Here is a 17,789-nt window from a genome sequence, read left to right as displayed (position 1 = left end):
GTGTTCAATAGCCTGGTGGATGTTGGGGAAAAAACTGCCCCTGAACCTGGACGTTACAGTTTTCAGGTTCCTTTACCTTATTTCCGATGGTAGGAATGAAATGAGAGCGTGGCCAGGGTGGTGTGGGTCCTTGATGGATGCTGGCAGCCTTTTAGAGGCAGCGCCTTGTATAAGATCCCTTTGATGGTGGGGAGGCCAGTACCAGTGATGGACCAGGCAGTTTAGTTTAGGTTAGTTTAGAGATGCAGCGTGGAAACAGGTCCTTCAACCCACCGGCGGACCAGCAATCCCCAGCACATTAACACGATCCCACACACACTAGGGACAATTTTACCCATACACCAAGCCAATTAACCTACAAACCTGTACATCTTTGGAGCGCGGGAGGAAACCGAAGATCTCGGAGAAAGCCCACGTGGTCACGGGGAGAAACGTACAGACTCCGTACAAACAGCACCCATAGTCGGGATCAAACCCCAGGTCTCCGGCGCTGCAAGTGTTGTAAGTTTCAGCAACTCTCCCCCGCACCGCTGTGGCCATGCAAAAGCTCCGATGTATGTATCTTTCTTGGACAAAAATATCCACTGACCACAGATTCCCGTCTCATTGTTTTATTTATCCAATTAATTCATGTCGTGTAAATCAAATCATTTGCCTCGTGTAGGAAGGAACTGCAGATGCTGGTTTACTCCGGAGATAGAAACAAAATGCTGGAGTAACTCAGCGGTTCAGGCAGCATCTCTAGTGAAAAGGAATAGGTCAAGAGTAGGCCCTTCCTCAGACATTTACCTTGTAGACAGGTTTCGTCAAGTATTTAAATTACGATTCATTGTTAACATTAAGTTGAATGCTATAAATTGCCGCGGGCCTAATCTGTCTTTTACTAACACCAGAATCCTTAATATGTTACTGTGGACCTTACATTTGCTTTCATCAGTACTTGGAACAGGATGGTCATCTTAAGGATGTAATGTGGTCCATAGCCACCACCAAATACTTTGTGTAGGGACATACATCAGGGGTGAATAGACAATAGACAATAGGCAATAGGTGCAGGAGTAGGCCATTCGGCCCTTTGAGCCAACACCGCCATTCACTGTGATTATGGCTGATCGTCCACACTCAGTACCCCGTTCCTGCCTTCTCCCCATATCCCCTGACCCCGCTATCTTTAAGAGCTCTATCAGACTCTCTCTTGAAAGCATCCAGAGAATTGGCCTTCACTGTCTTTTGAGGCAGAGAATTCCACACTCACAACTCTCTGGGTGACAAAATCTTTCCTCATCTCTGTTCTAAATGGCCTACCCCTTATTCTTAAACCCTGGTTCAGGACTCCCCCAACATTAGGAACATGTTTCCTGCCTCTAGCGTGTCCAATCCCTTAATAATCTTTTATGTTTCAATAAGATCCCTTCTCATCCTTCTAAATTCCAGTGTATACAAGCCCAGTCGCTCCATTCCATCAACATATGACAGTCCCGCCATCCCGGGAATTAACCTCATGAATCTACGCTGCACTCCCTCAATAGCAAGAATGTCCTTCCTCAAATTAGGGGACCAAAACTGCACACAATACTCCCAGTGTGGTCTCACTAGGGCCCTGTACAACTGCTTGAAATGGAATTTCAAGGAATAGTCATGTCAACTGCCAGCCTACCAGCCGTAAGTGAGCTGCCAGCAGATCAGGCTTGAGGGACTGAGCTGCCACCCCAAGAACCCATACCAGCGCTCCAGTAAGCTCCCCTCCCCCCCGCCACTGGCCACCAATATTGGAATTGGTGGAGAGGTGGAATATTGCGTCGGGACCAGCCCTCCCGTGTGAACATGGGACCCAACGGGCACCCACTTAGTCTAGTATATCTCTAAACCTTTCCTATCCATGTACCTGTCAAAGTGCCTTTTACATGCTGTTGTGGTATCTGCCTCAACTACCTCCTCTGGCAACTAGTTCCTTATATCCACCACTCTCTGTGTAAAAACGTTTGTACTAAATCTTGACCCTCTCACATACAACATATGCCCTCATGTTTTGATTCCCTACCCTGGTTAAAAGACTGTGCCTTCACCCTATTTAGTTTAGTTTAGTTTAGCTGAGTTTAGGGTTACGACGTGGAAACTGGTCGACTGAGTCCACACTGACCAATGATCACCCATGCACGAGTTCGATCTTACGCACTAGGGACAATTTTACAGAAGCGAATTAAACTACAAACCCGCATGTCATTGGGACGTGATGTGAAACCAAAGCACCCGGAGGAAACCCATGCGGTCACAGGGAGAATGTACAAACTCCACATAGACAGCACCCGTAGTCAGGATCGAACCTGGCGCTGTAAGGCAGCAACTCTACCGCTGCACCACCATGCCACCCTCACGAGTCCCCTCTTGATTTATTCACCTCTATAAGATCACACCTCAGCATCCCGTGATCCAAGGAATAAAGTGGAAATCCCACATTAAACAACAAAAGAAAAGTTCAGTTTCAGGTCTATGTAGTTCAGAGCTTATTTCGAGGTTGTAGTGTTTAATAGCCTTATGGTTGTAGGGAAGAAGCTGCTCTTGAACCTGAATGTCACAGTTTTTAGGCTCCTACACGTTCTTCATGATGGCAGGAAAACTAATGCCCGATATCTGTCTTTAATGCCAAGGCTGTGAGGTTTACAGGCCCCACCTCCCTTCCTCCCTCTCTCCCTCCCCCTCTCCCTCCCACTCTCCCACAATCCCCGTAAGGCTGCAACTCTACCTCTGCGCCACTGCGCTGCCCATCAGCTGGTCTATTGTAAGTTGCTAACTTTGACACTGATGTTCAAGTCCCATTTCTAGGTCATAGGCATCAAGCACATGAACAAGGAACCTTCCACCTACATTTCACTATACAACATCTCTGTGTATCCTGTGCATCTTGATCTTCTGGATCAGTCTATATCGAGTGTCTGGGCAGAACCCTTTGTCAAAGTCTATATAGCTACATCCACTACACATTATCATCATCAGTTCCTCAAAGAAAATCAACAAGATTTGTAAGACATGACCTTCCGTATACAAAGCCATGCTGACAATCCCAAATAAATCCTTGCTTTTACAAACGATTTGTAAATCTTATCCCCAAGAATCTTCTCCAACAATTTCCCGTTTCATGGCTCACCAGAATATAATTCCCTGGTTTGGCTTTATTGTCCTTTTTAACAAAGGAACATGATACATTCTCCAGTCCTCTGGGACCTCAACTGTGGCTAAAGAGGAAACGAAGATCTCTGCCAATCTCTTCTTTGTCTCTCTTAATATCTTGGGACTGATGCCAACAGGACCTGGGGTCTTATTCCATTGATGTCAACATGCCCTCTCTGTTCTCACTGCCCTGTATGTCCTTCTCCCTGGTGATTATCAGTGTGTAATACTCATTCACTATCTTGCCCATTTCTTCAGGTTGCAGGGATCAATTTCCTCCTCTGACCTTCAAGTGATTCTATCTCTTTAGAGGGTTTAGAGAGATACAGCATGGAAACGGGCCCTTCGGACACTGGGTCCACGCCAACCTTTGATAACCCGTTCACACTAGTTCTGCGTTATCCCATGGTATTGCGTTATTCCTAACACACGAGGGGCAATTTACAGAGGCCAATTAACCTACAAACCCACACTGTCTTTAGCATGTGGGAGGGAAACCAGAGCACCTGGAGGAAATCAACGCGCTCACAAGGAGAACGTGCAAACTCCATACAGCCAGACAGCACCCAAGTCAGCATCGAACCTGGGAACCCCTTCCAGCTGCGCCAGTGTCACCCAAATTGTTTTTAATGTATTTATATACCTGTAGTGCCTTTACATTTCAGTAACCGTATGACCCTTTTCTTTTCCACATCATATCCAACCCATGTGGACATGACTTCTTCTTATTCTTTCGTGTGACGTGCACAGCCTAAAGTTGTTGGACAATTTGTTCTATTTGATCTTCCGTTTGTGCACGTCAAGTTGATTGCATTAGTCGAAACAGGGCGGACCACGTGAAGGTTGCAATCTTCCACCCCAGGGCATGACATGGTCAGTAGGAACTTCAGCTGCCAGGAGCATTTAGAAGTCTCCTGGATACCTAGGTACAGCGAAATGTTTTGTTTTTGCATACAACCTGGTAAAATCATACAGCAGACCTCACTGAGGCAGTGCACGTATCGTCATGTCCTTGCTGCCAACAATGTTACAAACCGTTAATCAAACAGTCTTATCTCCTCGCAGTGGCGAACCAGGCCTGTTGCCGCACGTGGCAGCAGATGGCCCCCTGTCGGGTCCGCCCTTCATTATCAGCGCCCCCCCCTGCCGGGCCCCTCAGTTCTATGTGACCCCTGCTCTCTCTCCCCTGTCCGGTTGCTCTGAGCTCGGGTGCTTGCGCCTACTTACATTCCTCAGTAAATTTTCATTGTGGTATAGCTTCAGTTTACATCCTGGTGACGTCCATCTAGACCCACAACAAGGTTGGTTACATTGGGGAATATAAATGTTTCATTGGTTCCTTCCTCTGGAGGGGAATAATGAGACAGTCCTCGCGAGGCAGATACCCTCTGCTACCTCATTGCCACTTGTAACCTATACACTCAGTAGTGTCTGCTGGTAGCAATCTACAAGGAGCCGAGCTATCTCTCACTCACTCACATACTTGCTTTATAAACTTCACAACCACCTGCTGCAAGTAACATATTCAGAAAAGGAAAACTACAACCCCTCATTGTATACAAGGACAGAAGTTTTTTCAGTGTTTCTTTTTACACATTTCCACCACTTAAGTTCTGAGCTTTCAACTTTCCTAAAATCTACGTACTATATTATTGCACAGTTGTTATTTGTTTCAAAAGCCATGATGTTTCAATTTCCGTCTATGTTTCAAAATACTTTCCTCTATGGAGTGTGTTGGTGCTAACTTTCTCTCACTCCCTTTTTCCCTCTTTTATCACTTGATATTTCTACCCTCACTCTCATCACCTCTCTCCCCTCTCTTTATCTACCCCCCTCTCTTCACTCTCTCTCTCTTCCTCCGTCCCTCTCTGCCCACCCTCCTCTCCAACGCTCTGCTTCGTGTCTTCTCTCCCCCTTCCTGCTCCCACCCACTCACTCTCCCCCTTTTCCTCTCTATATACCATTCTTGTCCTCTACCTCTCTCTCCTTCTTCTCTTCTCTCCCTCTCTCTCGCACTCTCCCTCACCCTTCTCTCTTTATCTGCCCCCTACTGCCTCTCTCTCTCTGTCCCAACCATCTCTACCTCTTCTTCCTTCTTTCTCCCTCTCTATATACTGCATTCCCCTGCTATCTCTCTCTCTCTTCTCTCTCTTTCTCTCTCTCCCTTCCCTTTCTCTTTCTCCTTTCCTCTCCTGCTCTCTCTCTCCCCCCTTTCCTTCCCTCTCTCTCCTCCTTCCGTCTCTCTCTCCCTCCTCTCTCCTTCCCTCGCTCTCTCTTTCTCACTCTCCTCCCCGTCTACCCTTTCTTTCAATGTCTTTTTCTCATCCTTTCCACTCTCATTCCCTCTCTCTCTCTCTCTCTCTCTCTCTCTCTCTCTCTCTCTCTCCCATTTTCTCTTCCTTCCTCCGTGTCTCCTCCTTTCCTCCCCCCCTCCCCCCCCCCCCGAACCATCTCTCTCCCTCCCCCCCCTTTCTCTCTCTCTACTGATTTGATTAAAGTAACAACGGACTCAAGTTTGCGCAAGAAACGCAAACTTTTCAGAGCATTCCTGATCCATCCTACATCCATTTCTAAAAAGGATGTTTTTCTTAGCATCCTTTACATAGAAACATAGAAATTAGGTGCAGGAGTAGGCCATTCGGCCCTACGAGCCTACACCGCCATTCAATATGATTATGGCTGATCATCCAACTCAGTATCCCATACCTGCCTTCTCTCCATACCCCCTGATCCCCTTAGCCGCAAGGGCCACATCTAACTCCCTCTTAAATATAGCCAATGAACTGGCCTCAACTACCCTCTGTGGCAGAGAGTTCCAGAGATTCACCACTCTCTGTGTGAAAAAAGCTCTTCTCATCTCGGTTTTAAAGGATTTCCCCCTTATCCTTAAGCTGTGACCCCTTGTCCTGGACTTCCCCAACATCGGGAACAATCTTCCTGCATCTAGCCTGTCCAACCCCATCTTCATCCTGTCCAACTTTCTGTCGTTAGCACATCATCCCCAGCCAACAATGAACCATTATGGCCTCCAACCCTTCCCGAGGTTATCTGTTGCCGGCCCTGTTTTGTTTTGGCCTTTTCTCGCCTCCAATGAACCATTATCGCCTCCCCCCCTATCTCTATCGTTCAGACTGAAGAGGGTTCTGACTCAAAACGTCACCTATTCCTTTTGTGTGGAGATGCTGTCACCCATTGAGTTACTTCAGCATTTTGTGTTTAATTTCAGTGTAAACCAGCACCTGCTGTTGCTTCCTACACAGGCTTTTCCATTACTTGCAGAAGTGGCCAGAAAAGATTCCACAAGATCCGTGATCCGTGGGAGTATGTGGCAGATGAAGTACAGATTACGTTGATCAGAAAGACTCGAAAGATGTCTACAACTGCTCTATCTATATATCTATGAATGCTCCTCAACTTCCTGGCAGCTCATTGCTACTGAGTACAGATGGATTGAGTCATTACTGGAAAACCGACCTCGAAGAGATGAGCTAAGCATTTCAACGCTCTCCTAAAATAGACCATCTACACTTGGTGATGAAGCAGTGGGTTGCACGCCACAACTTCCAATAAGCCTGACTCTTGCCGAAACCCTGGGCTTGCAACAGTTTAAACGTCAGTGAAATGTGCAGAACAGATACTACACAAGAGGAAGTTATCAAACACAGTTGATTGAGAAATGATAGAACTAGAGTCATAGAGTCATACAGAGTCATAAAGCCCTTCAGCCCAACTCATCCTTGATGCCCCATCTGAGCTAGTTCCATTTGCCACATTTGGTCCATATCCCTCTAAACCTTTCCTATCCATCGACCTGTCCAAGTGTCTTTTGAATGTTATTATCATTGAAGAATCAGCTACTTCCTCGGGTAGCTCGTTCCATATACCCACCACCCTCTGACTGAAAAGGTTGCCCCTCAGGTTGCTATTAAATCTTTCCCCGCTCACTTTAAAACAATGTCCTCTAGTTCTTGAATCCTCTACTCTGGGTAAAATACCATGCACATTCATCCTATCTATTTCCCTCATGATTTTATACACCTCCATACGATCACCCCTCAGCCTTCTGCACTCCTAGGAATAAAATCCAAAGAATAAAGGCATTCACTCTATCTCCCTCTCATGATTTAGGGGAAGGAATTAGGAGAATGTATCCCATTACTTCAAGAATGCCTCAATCATTCACCTACACAAGCATAAGGATGTGGAGAGGATGTTCCCTCTAGTGGGAGAGTATAAGACTAGAGGTCATAGCCTCAGTATTAAAGGACATTAGTTCAGGAAGGAGATGAAGATAATTTTTTTTTTTTCAAATGATGGTGAGTTTGTGGAATTCTTTGCCACTGAAGGCTGTGGAAGCCAAGTCAATGGATATTTTTAGGTCAGAGATTCTTGATTAGTATAGGTGTCAGAGGTTATGGGGAGAATACATAGAAAATAGGTGCAGGAGTAGGCCATTCAGTCCTTCGAACTAGCACCGCCATTCAATGTGATCATGGCTGATCATCCACAATCAGTACCCTGTCCTGGCCTTCTCCCCATATCACTTGATTTTGATAGCCCTAAGAGCTCTATCTAACTCTCTTTTGAATGCATCCACTGCCTTCTAAGGCAGAGAATTCCACAAATTCACAATTCTGTCAAAACGGTTTTCCTCATCTCAGTTCTAAATGGCCCACCCCTTATTCTTAAACTGGCCCCTGGTTCTGGGCTTCTCCAACATCGGGAACATGTTTCCTGCATCTAGCGTGTCGAATTCCTTAATAATTTTATATATTTCTATAAGATTTCCTCTCATCCTTCTAAATTCCAATGAATACAAGCCCCGTCGTTTTATTATTTCTTCATATGACAGTCTGCCATCCCGTGAATTAACCTCATGAACCTACGCTGCACTCAATAGCAAGGATGTCCTTCCTCAAATTAGGAGACCAAAACTGCACACAATACTGCAGGTACAGTCTCACCGGGGCCCTATATAACTGCAGAAGGACCTCTTTGCTCCTATACTCAAATCCTCTCAATACTCAAATAGAAGACAGGAGAATGGGGTTAGGAGGAGTGATAGATCAACCATGATTGAATGGCGGAGTAGAGTTGATGGGCTGAATGGCCTAATTCTACTCCTATCCCATATGACTAAGGGGAAATTACAATTATGTGACAATCAAAAAGGAACCTCTTTCCTCTCGACTGTCATTAAAATCCTCGCTGGAGTCCAACTACTCACCTCGAAGGAGACCTAGTTCCTGAAAGTCAATGTGGTTTCCATCAAGGGCGTGAAAGAGTAAACATGACCATCACTGTGAGGTGTCTACCGAGAGAAGTGCCCAGAATAAATCTGCAAAGTTGTTCACCACCTCTGTTGAGTTCATAAAAGCTTGCAACCCTGTTTGCCATAAGGGCTCTGTGAAGAACAAGGCAAATTGAGGTTGCCTCAAAAACATTCATCACAGTAGTCCAACAACTCCGTGATGGTACGGTGGCCAGAATAATGGATGGCACAGAGTCTTGTGGATCATCTTGTTTGACATGCTCATGTAAAAAGCGGTACTCGCTCATATGAAGATATGAAGGAAGCAAAGCTGAACTGAAGGAAGCAAAGAGGAAAAGAGAAGTTGTAAATGAAGAACTACTAATACTGCAGCATCCTAACACCTGTCACCTCTGAGTAAGGAACTTCTGAACCAGATTGATTAAAGCAACCACCTCTATACGCTGCACCACTAATATGCGGGCACTTCCCTGACCTCATGATGTCAACGTAGTTCGATTGACATAAACATCCACTTATATGTTTGCCCCTGAATAGTTTACAATGGTGCAAAACCAGGACATCCAAGTAGCTGGCTTCCACATCCTTGTTGGATGGATAGCTATACAAACTTTAGAAATACAGCGTGGAGTTCGCACCGACCAGCGATCCCCACACATTAACACTATCCAACAAACACTAGGGACAATTTACACTTGCACCAAACCAATTAACCTGCAAGCCTGTATGTCTTTGGAGTGTGGGAGGAAACCGAAGATCTCGGAGAAAACCCACATGGTCATGGGGAGAACGTACAAACTCTGTACAGACAGCACCCATTGTCGGGATCGAACCTGGGTGAGGCAGCAACTCTACCACTGCGACAATGTTCCCCTGTTCCATTGATCAATAAAGTATCTTCATACAACGAGCAATGGAAGAGATTGCTTTGTCAGTTTCCAGTTCTGTATTTCATGTTGAACTAATAGTACATTCCTGTTATTACTGTTCGGAAAATGTATTGCTGAGAAAAGTGAGGTCATGCTGAAAAGGAAAGTAATTATAGACACGTTTCTAGTTCATATTGTTCCTGGTTATTAAATTACTGCATCAAACAAAAGCAACAACTTCCAAACAGAACATGGAAAAAGAGATCTTTGAGCCTTTAAAGGACTTTTTTTTTTTCTTTTCGCTAATTAACACAGGAAACAGAAAATAATTTTTTCATCAAATAATTTCATCAAAAATTATTTCAAATTAATGTTGCATAACGTATTGCACATTTTTGGTAACTCTGTTTTATTTCCACAGATGCTTACATCACAACGTTTACACCACTTTTCATTGCCTTTGGACAAGACGAGCTAGCTCAGAGCTCAGGGGGAGCGGAAATTGTCTGAAGAAGGGTCTCGACCCGAAACGTCACCTATTCCTTTTCTCCAGAGATGCTATCTGATCCCCTCACCCTGGAAGCCTTACCCCCTTACTCAAACCTCATGTCAAAAACCTTGCAGTGATATTTGACTCAGCATTGAAGTTTGACAAACAAGTCAATGCCGGGGTAAAAGCTAGCTTCTTCCAGCTTCGCACGATAGCTAAAATAAAACAATTTCTCCGATTTGTCGACTCGGAAAAGATCATCCACTCATTTATCTCCTCTCGCCTTGATTACTGCAACTCCCTTTACACTGGCATCAGTCAATCATCCCTGTCCCATCTACAATTGGTTCAAAACGCCGCAGCGAGACTTCTGACGGGCACCCCGATTCTGACCTCTCTCCACTGGCTCCCAGTGCGGTTCAGAATCAATTTCAAGCTCCTCCTTTATGTTTACAAAGCCCTTAACGGGCTTGCCCCCACCTACATCAGAAATCTGCTAGACCACCATTCTACCTTCAGGTCCCTCAGGTCGGCCGACTTGGGGTTACTGACCATCCCGCGGTCTAGGCATAAGCTCAGGGGTGACCACGCTTTTGCGGTTACAGCACCTAGACTATGGAACAACACCCCTCTTCCCATCAGAACTGCCCCCTTTATCAACTCTTTTAAGTCTAGACGTAAACTTATTTTTATTCACAAGCGTTTCTTGAGGCCCTCTGAGGGAGCGTTGTATGAATGTATTTGTATGTATTGTTAGATCTATGTACTACTGTTTGTAGACATTAGTACCTGCACCAGAAGCCTGTGGCAGGGGCTACGGATTGTAACCAACTACCGAAGCACCCCTCCCTCACCCGCATGTGCTGGCACCTCCCTAGCTGACGACCTGAACTCCTTCTACGCTCGTTTCGAGAGGGGCAACACCACTCCAGGTCTGCCGACTATCGACAATACCGACAGCGGGCTGGCTACCGAAGCTGAAGGGAGGAATATGCACACATTCTCGCTGTCCGAGCACGACGTGAGGAGGGCACTGACACGGGTGAACACGAGAAAAGCTGCAGGCCCCGGTGGCATCTCGGGGCGAGTACTCAAGTCCTGTGCTACGCAGCTAGCTCCAGTGCTCACTACATTATTCAACCTCTCCCTGGACAAGTCCGTGGTCCCTGCCTGCTTCAAAAAATCCATCATTGTACCGGTACCAAAAAATTCCTCCCCAGCCTGCCTGAATGACTACCGTCCGGTGGCCCTTACCTCGGTAGTCATGAAATGCTTTGAGAGGCTGGTGAAGAATCACATCTGCGCCTTCCTCCCTTGGAACATGGACCCGTTGCAGTTTGCATACCGTCCGAACAGGTCCACGGACGATGCGGTCTCCCAGGTCTTGCAGGAACTGCTCTCTCCAGTCTGGACAGCCAGAAGGGGGGCTACGTGAGGATGCTGTTCATAGGGCTACAGTTCAGCCTTCAACACGATAGTCTCCCACCAACCTACAAATAGGCAGGCATGGAATTGGGGCTCAACACCTCCCTGTGTGCCTGGGTCCTGGACTTTCTCACCGCCAGGCCCCAGGTAGTCAAGATGGGAGGGAATACATCAAAGTTCCTCACCCTGAGCACAGGATCGCCACAGGGTTGCGTCTTCAGCTCTAATTCAATAATTAAGTTTGCTGATGACACTGTGGTGGTGGGCCTGATCTCAGACAATGATGAGAAGGCCTACCGGGAGGAGGTGGCTGATCTAGCACTCTGGTGCCAGGAGAACAGCCTCCTCTTGAACATCAAAAAAACGAAGGAGCTGATCATGGACTTTAGGAGGGCACATCATCCGAGGACGTACACTCCATTGAGTTTAAATGGGGATCCTGTGGATAGGGTGAACTGGTTTTAAATATTAGGGAGTCCACAAAATCTGAGGATATGACATGGGCATCAACACGCCTCAGCAGGCTCGGTCAGGTAGGGCAAGGACAGGTCTTTACCACCTGATGGTGCAATGGAGAGGGTGGCAGCCTGGTGCTCGTCAGTGGGGTACAGTGCTTCAGCAGGCGGCGTGGAAAGCATCTTGTTGGCGCGAACATTACAGCTTTGGTTCGGCGCGCTCAGCCAAGGACATGGCAGGCCATGCAGAGAGAGAGAGTGCGTTCGGCCAGGGGAACGCAGAATGGAACTTCACTTGACCCCCCGACGGAAGTTATACAACAGGAGTTCTACTTCCGGCAAACAAAATCATGAGAGACCTCTTCCACCCCTGCAACGGTCTGTTCCAGCCGCTACGGTCAGGCAAACGCCTCCGTTGCCATGCAGTGAGAACGGAGAGGTTGAGAAGGTGTTTCTTCCCAGAGGCAATTCGGACTGTAAACGCCTTTCTCACCAGGGACTAACTCTACAGAATGTTTTTCCTTCCATTATTTATTATGTAAAAGAATATGTGTGTTATGATTGTGTTTATAATTTGTTTGGTTGTTTTGTTGTTTGTCTTTTGCACTAAAGTCCGCGAGCATTGCCACTTTCATTTCACTGCACATCTCGTATGTGTATGTGACAAATAAACTTGACTTGACTTGACTGCACTGATGTAAAGCACTTTAGTCAACGAGAGTTATTTTTAAATGTGCTATAGAAATAAAATTGATTTGACTTGACCCGCTGAGCAGGGCCGGATTTACGTTACAGGGGGTCATAGGCTGAAGACTTACAGGCCTCGAGATCTATGGGGGAGGAGAGAGCCAGATTTACCACTGAGGTCAGCAGGCTGAAGCAAGGCTCAAAATCTAGGGGGCCAGTGGGCCAAGGCAGAACACCTTGCTGTCTCCTCCCATGGGCGGGCCCCCCTCTGGCTCCTCCTCCTCCCTTTCCCTCTCCGTCCCCCCACCCCCGCCCCGTATCCGTGTCTGGGCTGCCGGGCTCCGCTCTCCGCACGCTCCTCATCCGCCGGCACGGCATGTCGCCTTGCACATGCGCATTGTTACATCCAGCACATCCTCCCCCTGCACATGTGCACAACCACGGCCAGCACATCATCGGCTGCCCTGCGCATGCGCACTGCCGCAGCAACTGTTCGGCGCTGGGCACTTGCTCCCTCGCTTTGATTTGTGGGAGATCTGGCCACCATTGCTATCCAGTCGCCGCCTCGCCGTGACCGCTGAAAACCAACGCAGAATCGCTCCCTGGAGCTGGAGTAACTCCCTGGAGTAACTTTTGCTTCTGGTTTCCTGGCCCTATGACCCAGTGACCTTACGTGCAACCCCTCTATAGGGAAGACCAGACCCATTTTATTGTTTAGAAACAACTCCATAGACACAAAAACATTAAGTAACATTCCAGGACTAGAGCAACTGGAATCTTCATATTGCTATTATTTTCCCAAATACTGCAGTTGTGAACAGTGTGATTAGATGAATGAATTACAGATTGCAAGTGTAATACAAAATCAACTCAAACACAGCATATGAGCCATTTAAAAACAAATGATTTAAAAAACATCAAAAATTACCAGTCAAATTTTATAAACATTTTATTTAACAATTCTTTAACAAGAATTAATAGAATTATGAAGGAACATAATTATGAACTAACCCTATATCACACACACAAACTGTTCCCCCGCAACGTTGATTACGCTGGGAGTCGGGTCGGTCGGGTAGGTTCCGGTTACTACAAAATCAATTCAAACACAGCTTATGAGCCATTTAAAAAGAAATGATTTAAAAAACATTAAAAAAGAAAATTACCAGAGTCAAATTATATTCTTTAACAAGAATTAACAGAATTATGAACTAACAGAATTATGAATCTAACCCTATATCACACACAAACTGTTCCTCGCGAGTCGGGTCGGATAGGTTCCGGTTACTGGAATGGACGCAAAAAAATGCCCACGATGCGCTCCGTAGCGTACTACACGTCAGCCCATTTCATTTCGCAGGGGGGAAGAGGCAAGGAAGAGGAGGAGCCAGAGGGCTGATGGAGAGTTGAGAAGGGGAGGAGACAATAAGGGCTTCCAGAAATTTGAGAAGTCAATGTTCATACTGCTTCTTCTCTCTTACCCATCTCTGAGGAAGAAGGAACTTTAAACATCATGTCTCAGTGTCATTTCTACCTCCTCCGGAACAACCCCCTTCAAAGAATTTAAATAGAACACCACAACACCAAAGTGTGACATTGTAAATGATAATATATTTCAGAACTTAAGATCAATCAACCTGTTAACAAAAGGATTAAAATGTACATGATTTTTTTGTACTTATTTACAGGTTAGCATTTAATGACAATATCTAGTAAGAAGAAGGCTCCCCACATGAAACGTCACCTATCCCTTTTCTCCACAGAAGCTGCCCGACCCGCTGAGTTACTCCAGCACGACATGCCTATCTTCGGTATAAACCAGCACCTGCAGTTTGTTGCTACACATAGTTAGTTAGTTTAGTTTAGTTTAGTTTATTGTCACGTGCAATACGCTACAATGAAAAGCTTTTGTTGCATGCTAACCAGTCAGCGGAAGGACTATACATATTTACAATGGAGCCATTCACAGTGTACAGGTAGATACATGATGAAGGGAAGAACGTTTAGAGCAAGATAAAGTCCAGTAAAGTCCCATTAAAAATAGTCTGAGGGTCTCCACTGATGTAGAAAGTAGATCAGGACCGTTTTCTAGTTGTTTATAGAATCGTTCAGTTGCCTGATAACAGCTGGGAAGAAATTGTCCTTAAATCTGGAAGTGTCCGCTTTGACCCTCTGACGGCAGAATCCAGTTTAATGGTTCAGTTGTGCTTTCATTGTCACACCTGCCAAACGCAGAGTGGGATTTTATTTTCTTACAAAGTTGACACGGTGGTCTCAGGTGATCAGAGAAGTATATCAGAGCTGAGGTGTCGATCTTTCGAGGGTTCTGCTTTAGACTCGCGTGGGTCCATTTCTTGATCGGTGGTTGATTTGGACAAACTGACGTTGAAAGGGGCGAGAGCTTTCTTCAACGCGCCTTTAAACGCCGAACTCGAAAAGTAGTAAATAACAGGGTCGATAACGCTGTTTAGATACGTCATGAATAAAGTATTATAAAAGATATTGACTGCAATGACATAGGACTTGCAGTCCACCGAACTTCTGAGTCGAGTGATCAAAACGGCGACCACAGCAATATTGGTGGGCAGGAAACAGACTATAAAAACCGCTGCCACTGCTATCACAAGCTTGGTGGCACGTTTATATTTCCCTCTCATATCGCTCTCCATCTGCCTTAACCTCCAGATGATGCACGAGGTGGAGAAAAGTATAACGGAGACCGGCAAGATGAACTTGAAGAAAATAAACACGGCGTCGGTCCAAATTGCGGTGGGATTCAGAGGGTGGTCGATGTTGAAGGGCTCGCAAAAGGTCGAGTTGTTTCGCTGGAAGTCGTGCCGCTCCACCAACAAGTGCGTGCAAATTGCCACCGCCATGACCCACAGGGCTCCTGCTATCTTGGCCGCACACCTCGGGGTCAGCTTGTTTGCCTTGTGCTGGGGATGGACCACCTTAAAGTAGCGGTCGATGGCTATCACCATCAGGAAGATGATGCTGCCAATGCGGTTTAAAGAGATCATGAAGATGTTCAGGCGACAGGCCACATCTCCAAAGATCCAGTCCTTCTTGCGTATGTAGTAGCCGGCACGGAAAGGGAGGCAGCAGATTAAAAGTGTATCCGCAATCGCCAGGTTCAGGGAATAGACCGTGTTCGGTTTCCAGGTCTTGACATGAAAGCAGAAGATCCACAAAGCAATGGCGTTGCCAATGAAGCCGAGGATGCATGTAATAATGATGATCGGCGAGTTGTATGCTGAGCTGCTCTCTTCATGGGGCGCGCACTGCTGGGTTAAATTCACAAAATCCTCCATTATCATCGAGTTGCGGGAATCTCAGACACTTCCCCATCCGAGATTTGACAAGTGAATAAAAGAAGAACAAACTTATATAGCCTGGCTGCCACATCACAGGTCACGGGTGGGAAGTACGTATTTGGGGAAGTACTCGGGCATCTGGACTTTTTCTTGCACTAATCATCATAGGGAGGTTGCACGGCAGTCGGGTCATGACACGTGACCCGTGCTGTTGCCACACTGCGCCAACTGGAGTACACGCGATGAACTGCAGGTCAGCACTGACCATTGCTTCCAGCGTAGCTGGCACGTTAAAACACGCCGAAATGGTCAATTTTTGCGTTGTAAATAATTATGGAAATCGGGGTAAGCGTGAGAGACATTTATCCTACTTCAGAATTGCAAAAGTGAGGAGAAATTATGGTTGAGAGAAGCGAGTGCTGAAGGGACAACAACAGCTAAAGTGCTTGGCGAACATTGGCCGTCCAGATATCGAGATTGAAAATATTGGCAATTATTGCGTTTGCTCACTGCATTTCATCAACAGTAAGGCATTATTTTTGTGTTTTTTCTTGATTCCTTTGGTATCTAAAAAGTTTCAGAAGTGATAAATCTGGCTGTAAAATTAAAAAAATCACCCATGGTTCTCAAGTGGGTTTTTACATACAAAAAGAAAACGCTTCTGAAGCAAAATGTATCATTAAAAAAAATTGCAAACGATACGTGGGTTTTGAATTACATTTTACTCAGATGCAAGCCAAGGAATGGCATAATTGTTAGCTGTTAATTGGACATAATCAACCTCAACAAATTGACAACATCCAATTGAAAGGGAGTGAGTGTTTAAGCTGTTAAGACATTGTATTATTTGCCAAAATATACAGCTCAATAGCATAATGATAGGAAACTTACTTTTCCACACACCACTCGTAAATTTAGCTTCAGAAACATTTTCTTTTTGCATGTAAAAACCCACTTCAGAACTATGGGCGATTTTAAAGTGTTACCGCCAGATTTATCACTTCTGTAACTTTTTAGATACCAACGGAATCAAGAAAAAACACAAATAATGCCTTACTGTTGATGAAATGCAGTGAGCAAACGCAATAATTCACAATATTTTCAATCTCGATATCTGCACGGCCAATGTTCGCCAACCACTTTAGCTGTTGTTGTCCCTTCAGCTCTCTCTTCTCTCTACCATCATTTCTCTTCACTTTTGCAATTCTGAAGTAGGATAAATGTCTCTCATGCTTACCCCGATTTGCACGATTATTTACAGTGCAAAAAATGACCTTTTCAGCGTTTTTTAACGGGTAAGAAAGTACGCATTTCGTGTATTAACAGTCTATGCCGGAAGCTGCCATGTCCTCCACCCAGGTGCATAGGTTCATGTGACAATAAAGTATCATCATCATCATCAGTTAACAATGCAACTCTCAAATTATTGTAAAGATGTGCCTGGTTAGCTAATGTTCTTTGAGAGGGGGGAGCTCTGCTTACCCAGGGAGTGTGGTCAGGTACAGATCCACGATTGTTGACCCATCTATATTACTAAAAGTCTGATCTTGACCACTTCCTGTTTTTCTGTTTTATGATTTTAGAAAAAAATCTGCCACTTACGGATGTGATTTTTGCCGCCTTACTCACAGTCCCCCTCCGCTGCGCAGGACAAGAGGATGTTTCCCATCTATAAAAAATAAAAGAGTTATTAATGTTTAAAAAATGTTGAGATTCTCTCTGCTGCCCTGCTGGTGGGAGGGGGAGGGGTTGGGGGGTGGGGGTTGGGTCGAAGTGAAAGCATGGAAAGGGATTGGTGGGGGGGTTGGGTCGAAGTGAAAGCATGGCAAATTGTTGGTGGGGGTTCATGGTGAAGTAAATGCACAGCAAAGTGTTGGTGGGGGTTCTGGGTGAAGTAAAAGCACAGCAAAGGGTTGGCAGGGGTTCGGGTTGAAGCAAAAGCACAGTAAATGCTTGGTGAGGTAAAATTGATAACTTCCTGTTTGCACTGCAGATTTATTTTAGAAAAAGGCTACCACTAATGGTTGTGATTTTTGGCCATCTTACTCAATCCCCCTCTGCTCATCAGGTGCAGAGGATTCTTCCCATCAATGAAAAATAAAAATGTTA

The 17,789-nt window shown here is 45.6% G+C and overlaps 1 protein-coding gene across 1 annotated transcript; it reads right to left on the bottom strand.

The window, feature by feature from the left end:
* Positions 1 to 12,790: 12,790 nt before the first annotated feature.
* Positions 12,791 to 16,374, bottom strand: LOC129693637 (hydroxycarboxylic acid receptor 2-like). The gene has a single exon (XM_055630424.1). It carries the CDS (start codon positions 15,681 to 15,683, stop codon positions 14,649 to 14,651), a length of 1,035 nt encoding a protein of 344 aa, XP_055486399.1. The 5' UTR covers positions 15,684 to 16,374; the 3' UTR covers positions 12,791 to 14,648.
* Between the last annotated feature and the right edge of the window lie 1,415 nt (positions 16,375 to 17,789).

This window comes from Leucoraja erinacea, unplaced genomic scaffold, assembly GCF_028641065.1.
Source record: "Leucoraja erinacea ecotype New England unplaced genomic scaffold, Leri_hhj_1 Leri_375S, whole genome shotgun sequence".
NCBI lineage: Eukaryota > Metazoa > Chordata > Chondrichthyes > Rajiformes > Rajidae > Leucoraja > Leucoraja erinaceus.
This window is presented reverse-complemented; position numbering and strand designations above follow the sequence as displayed.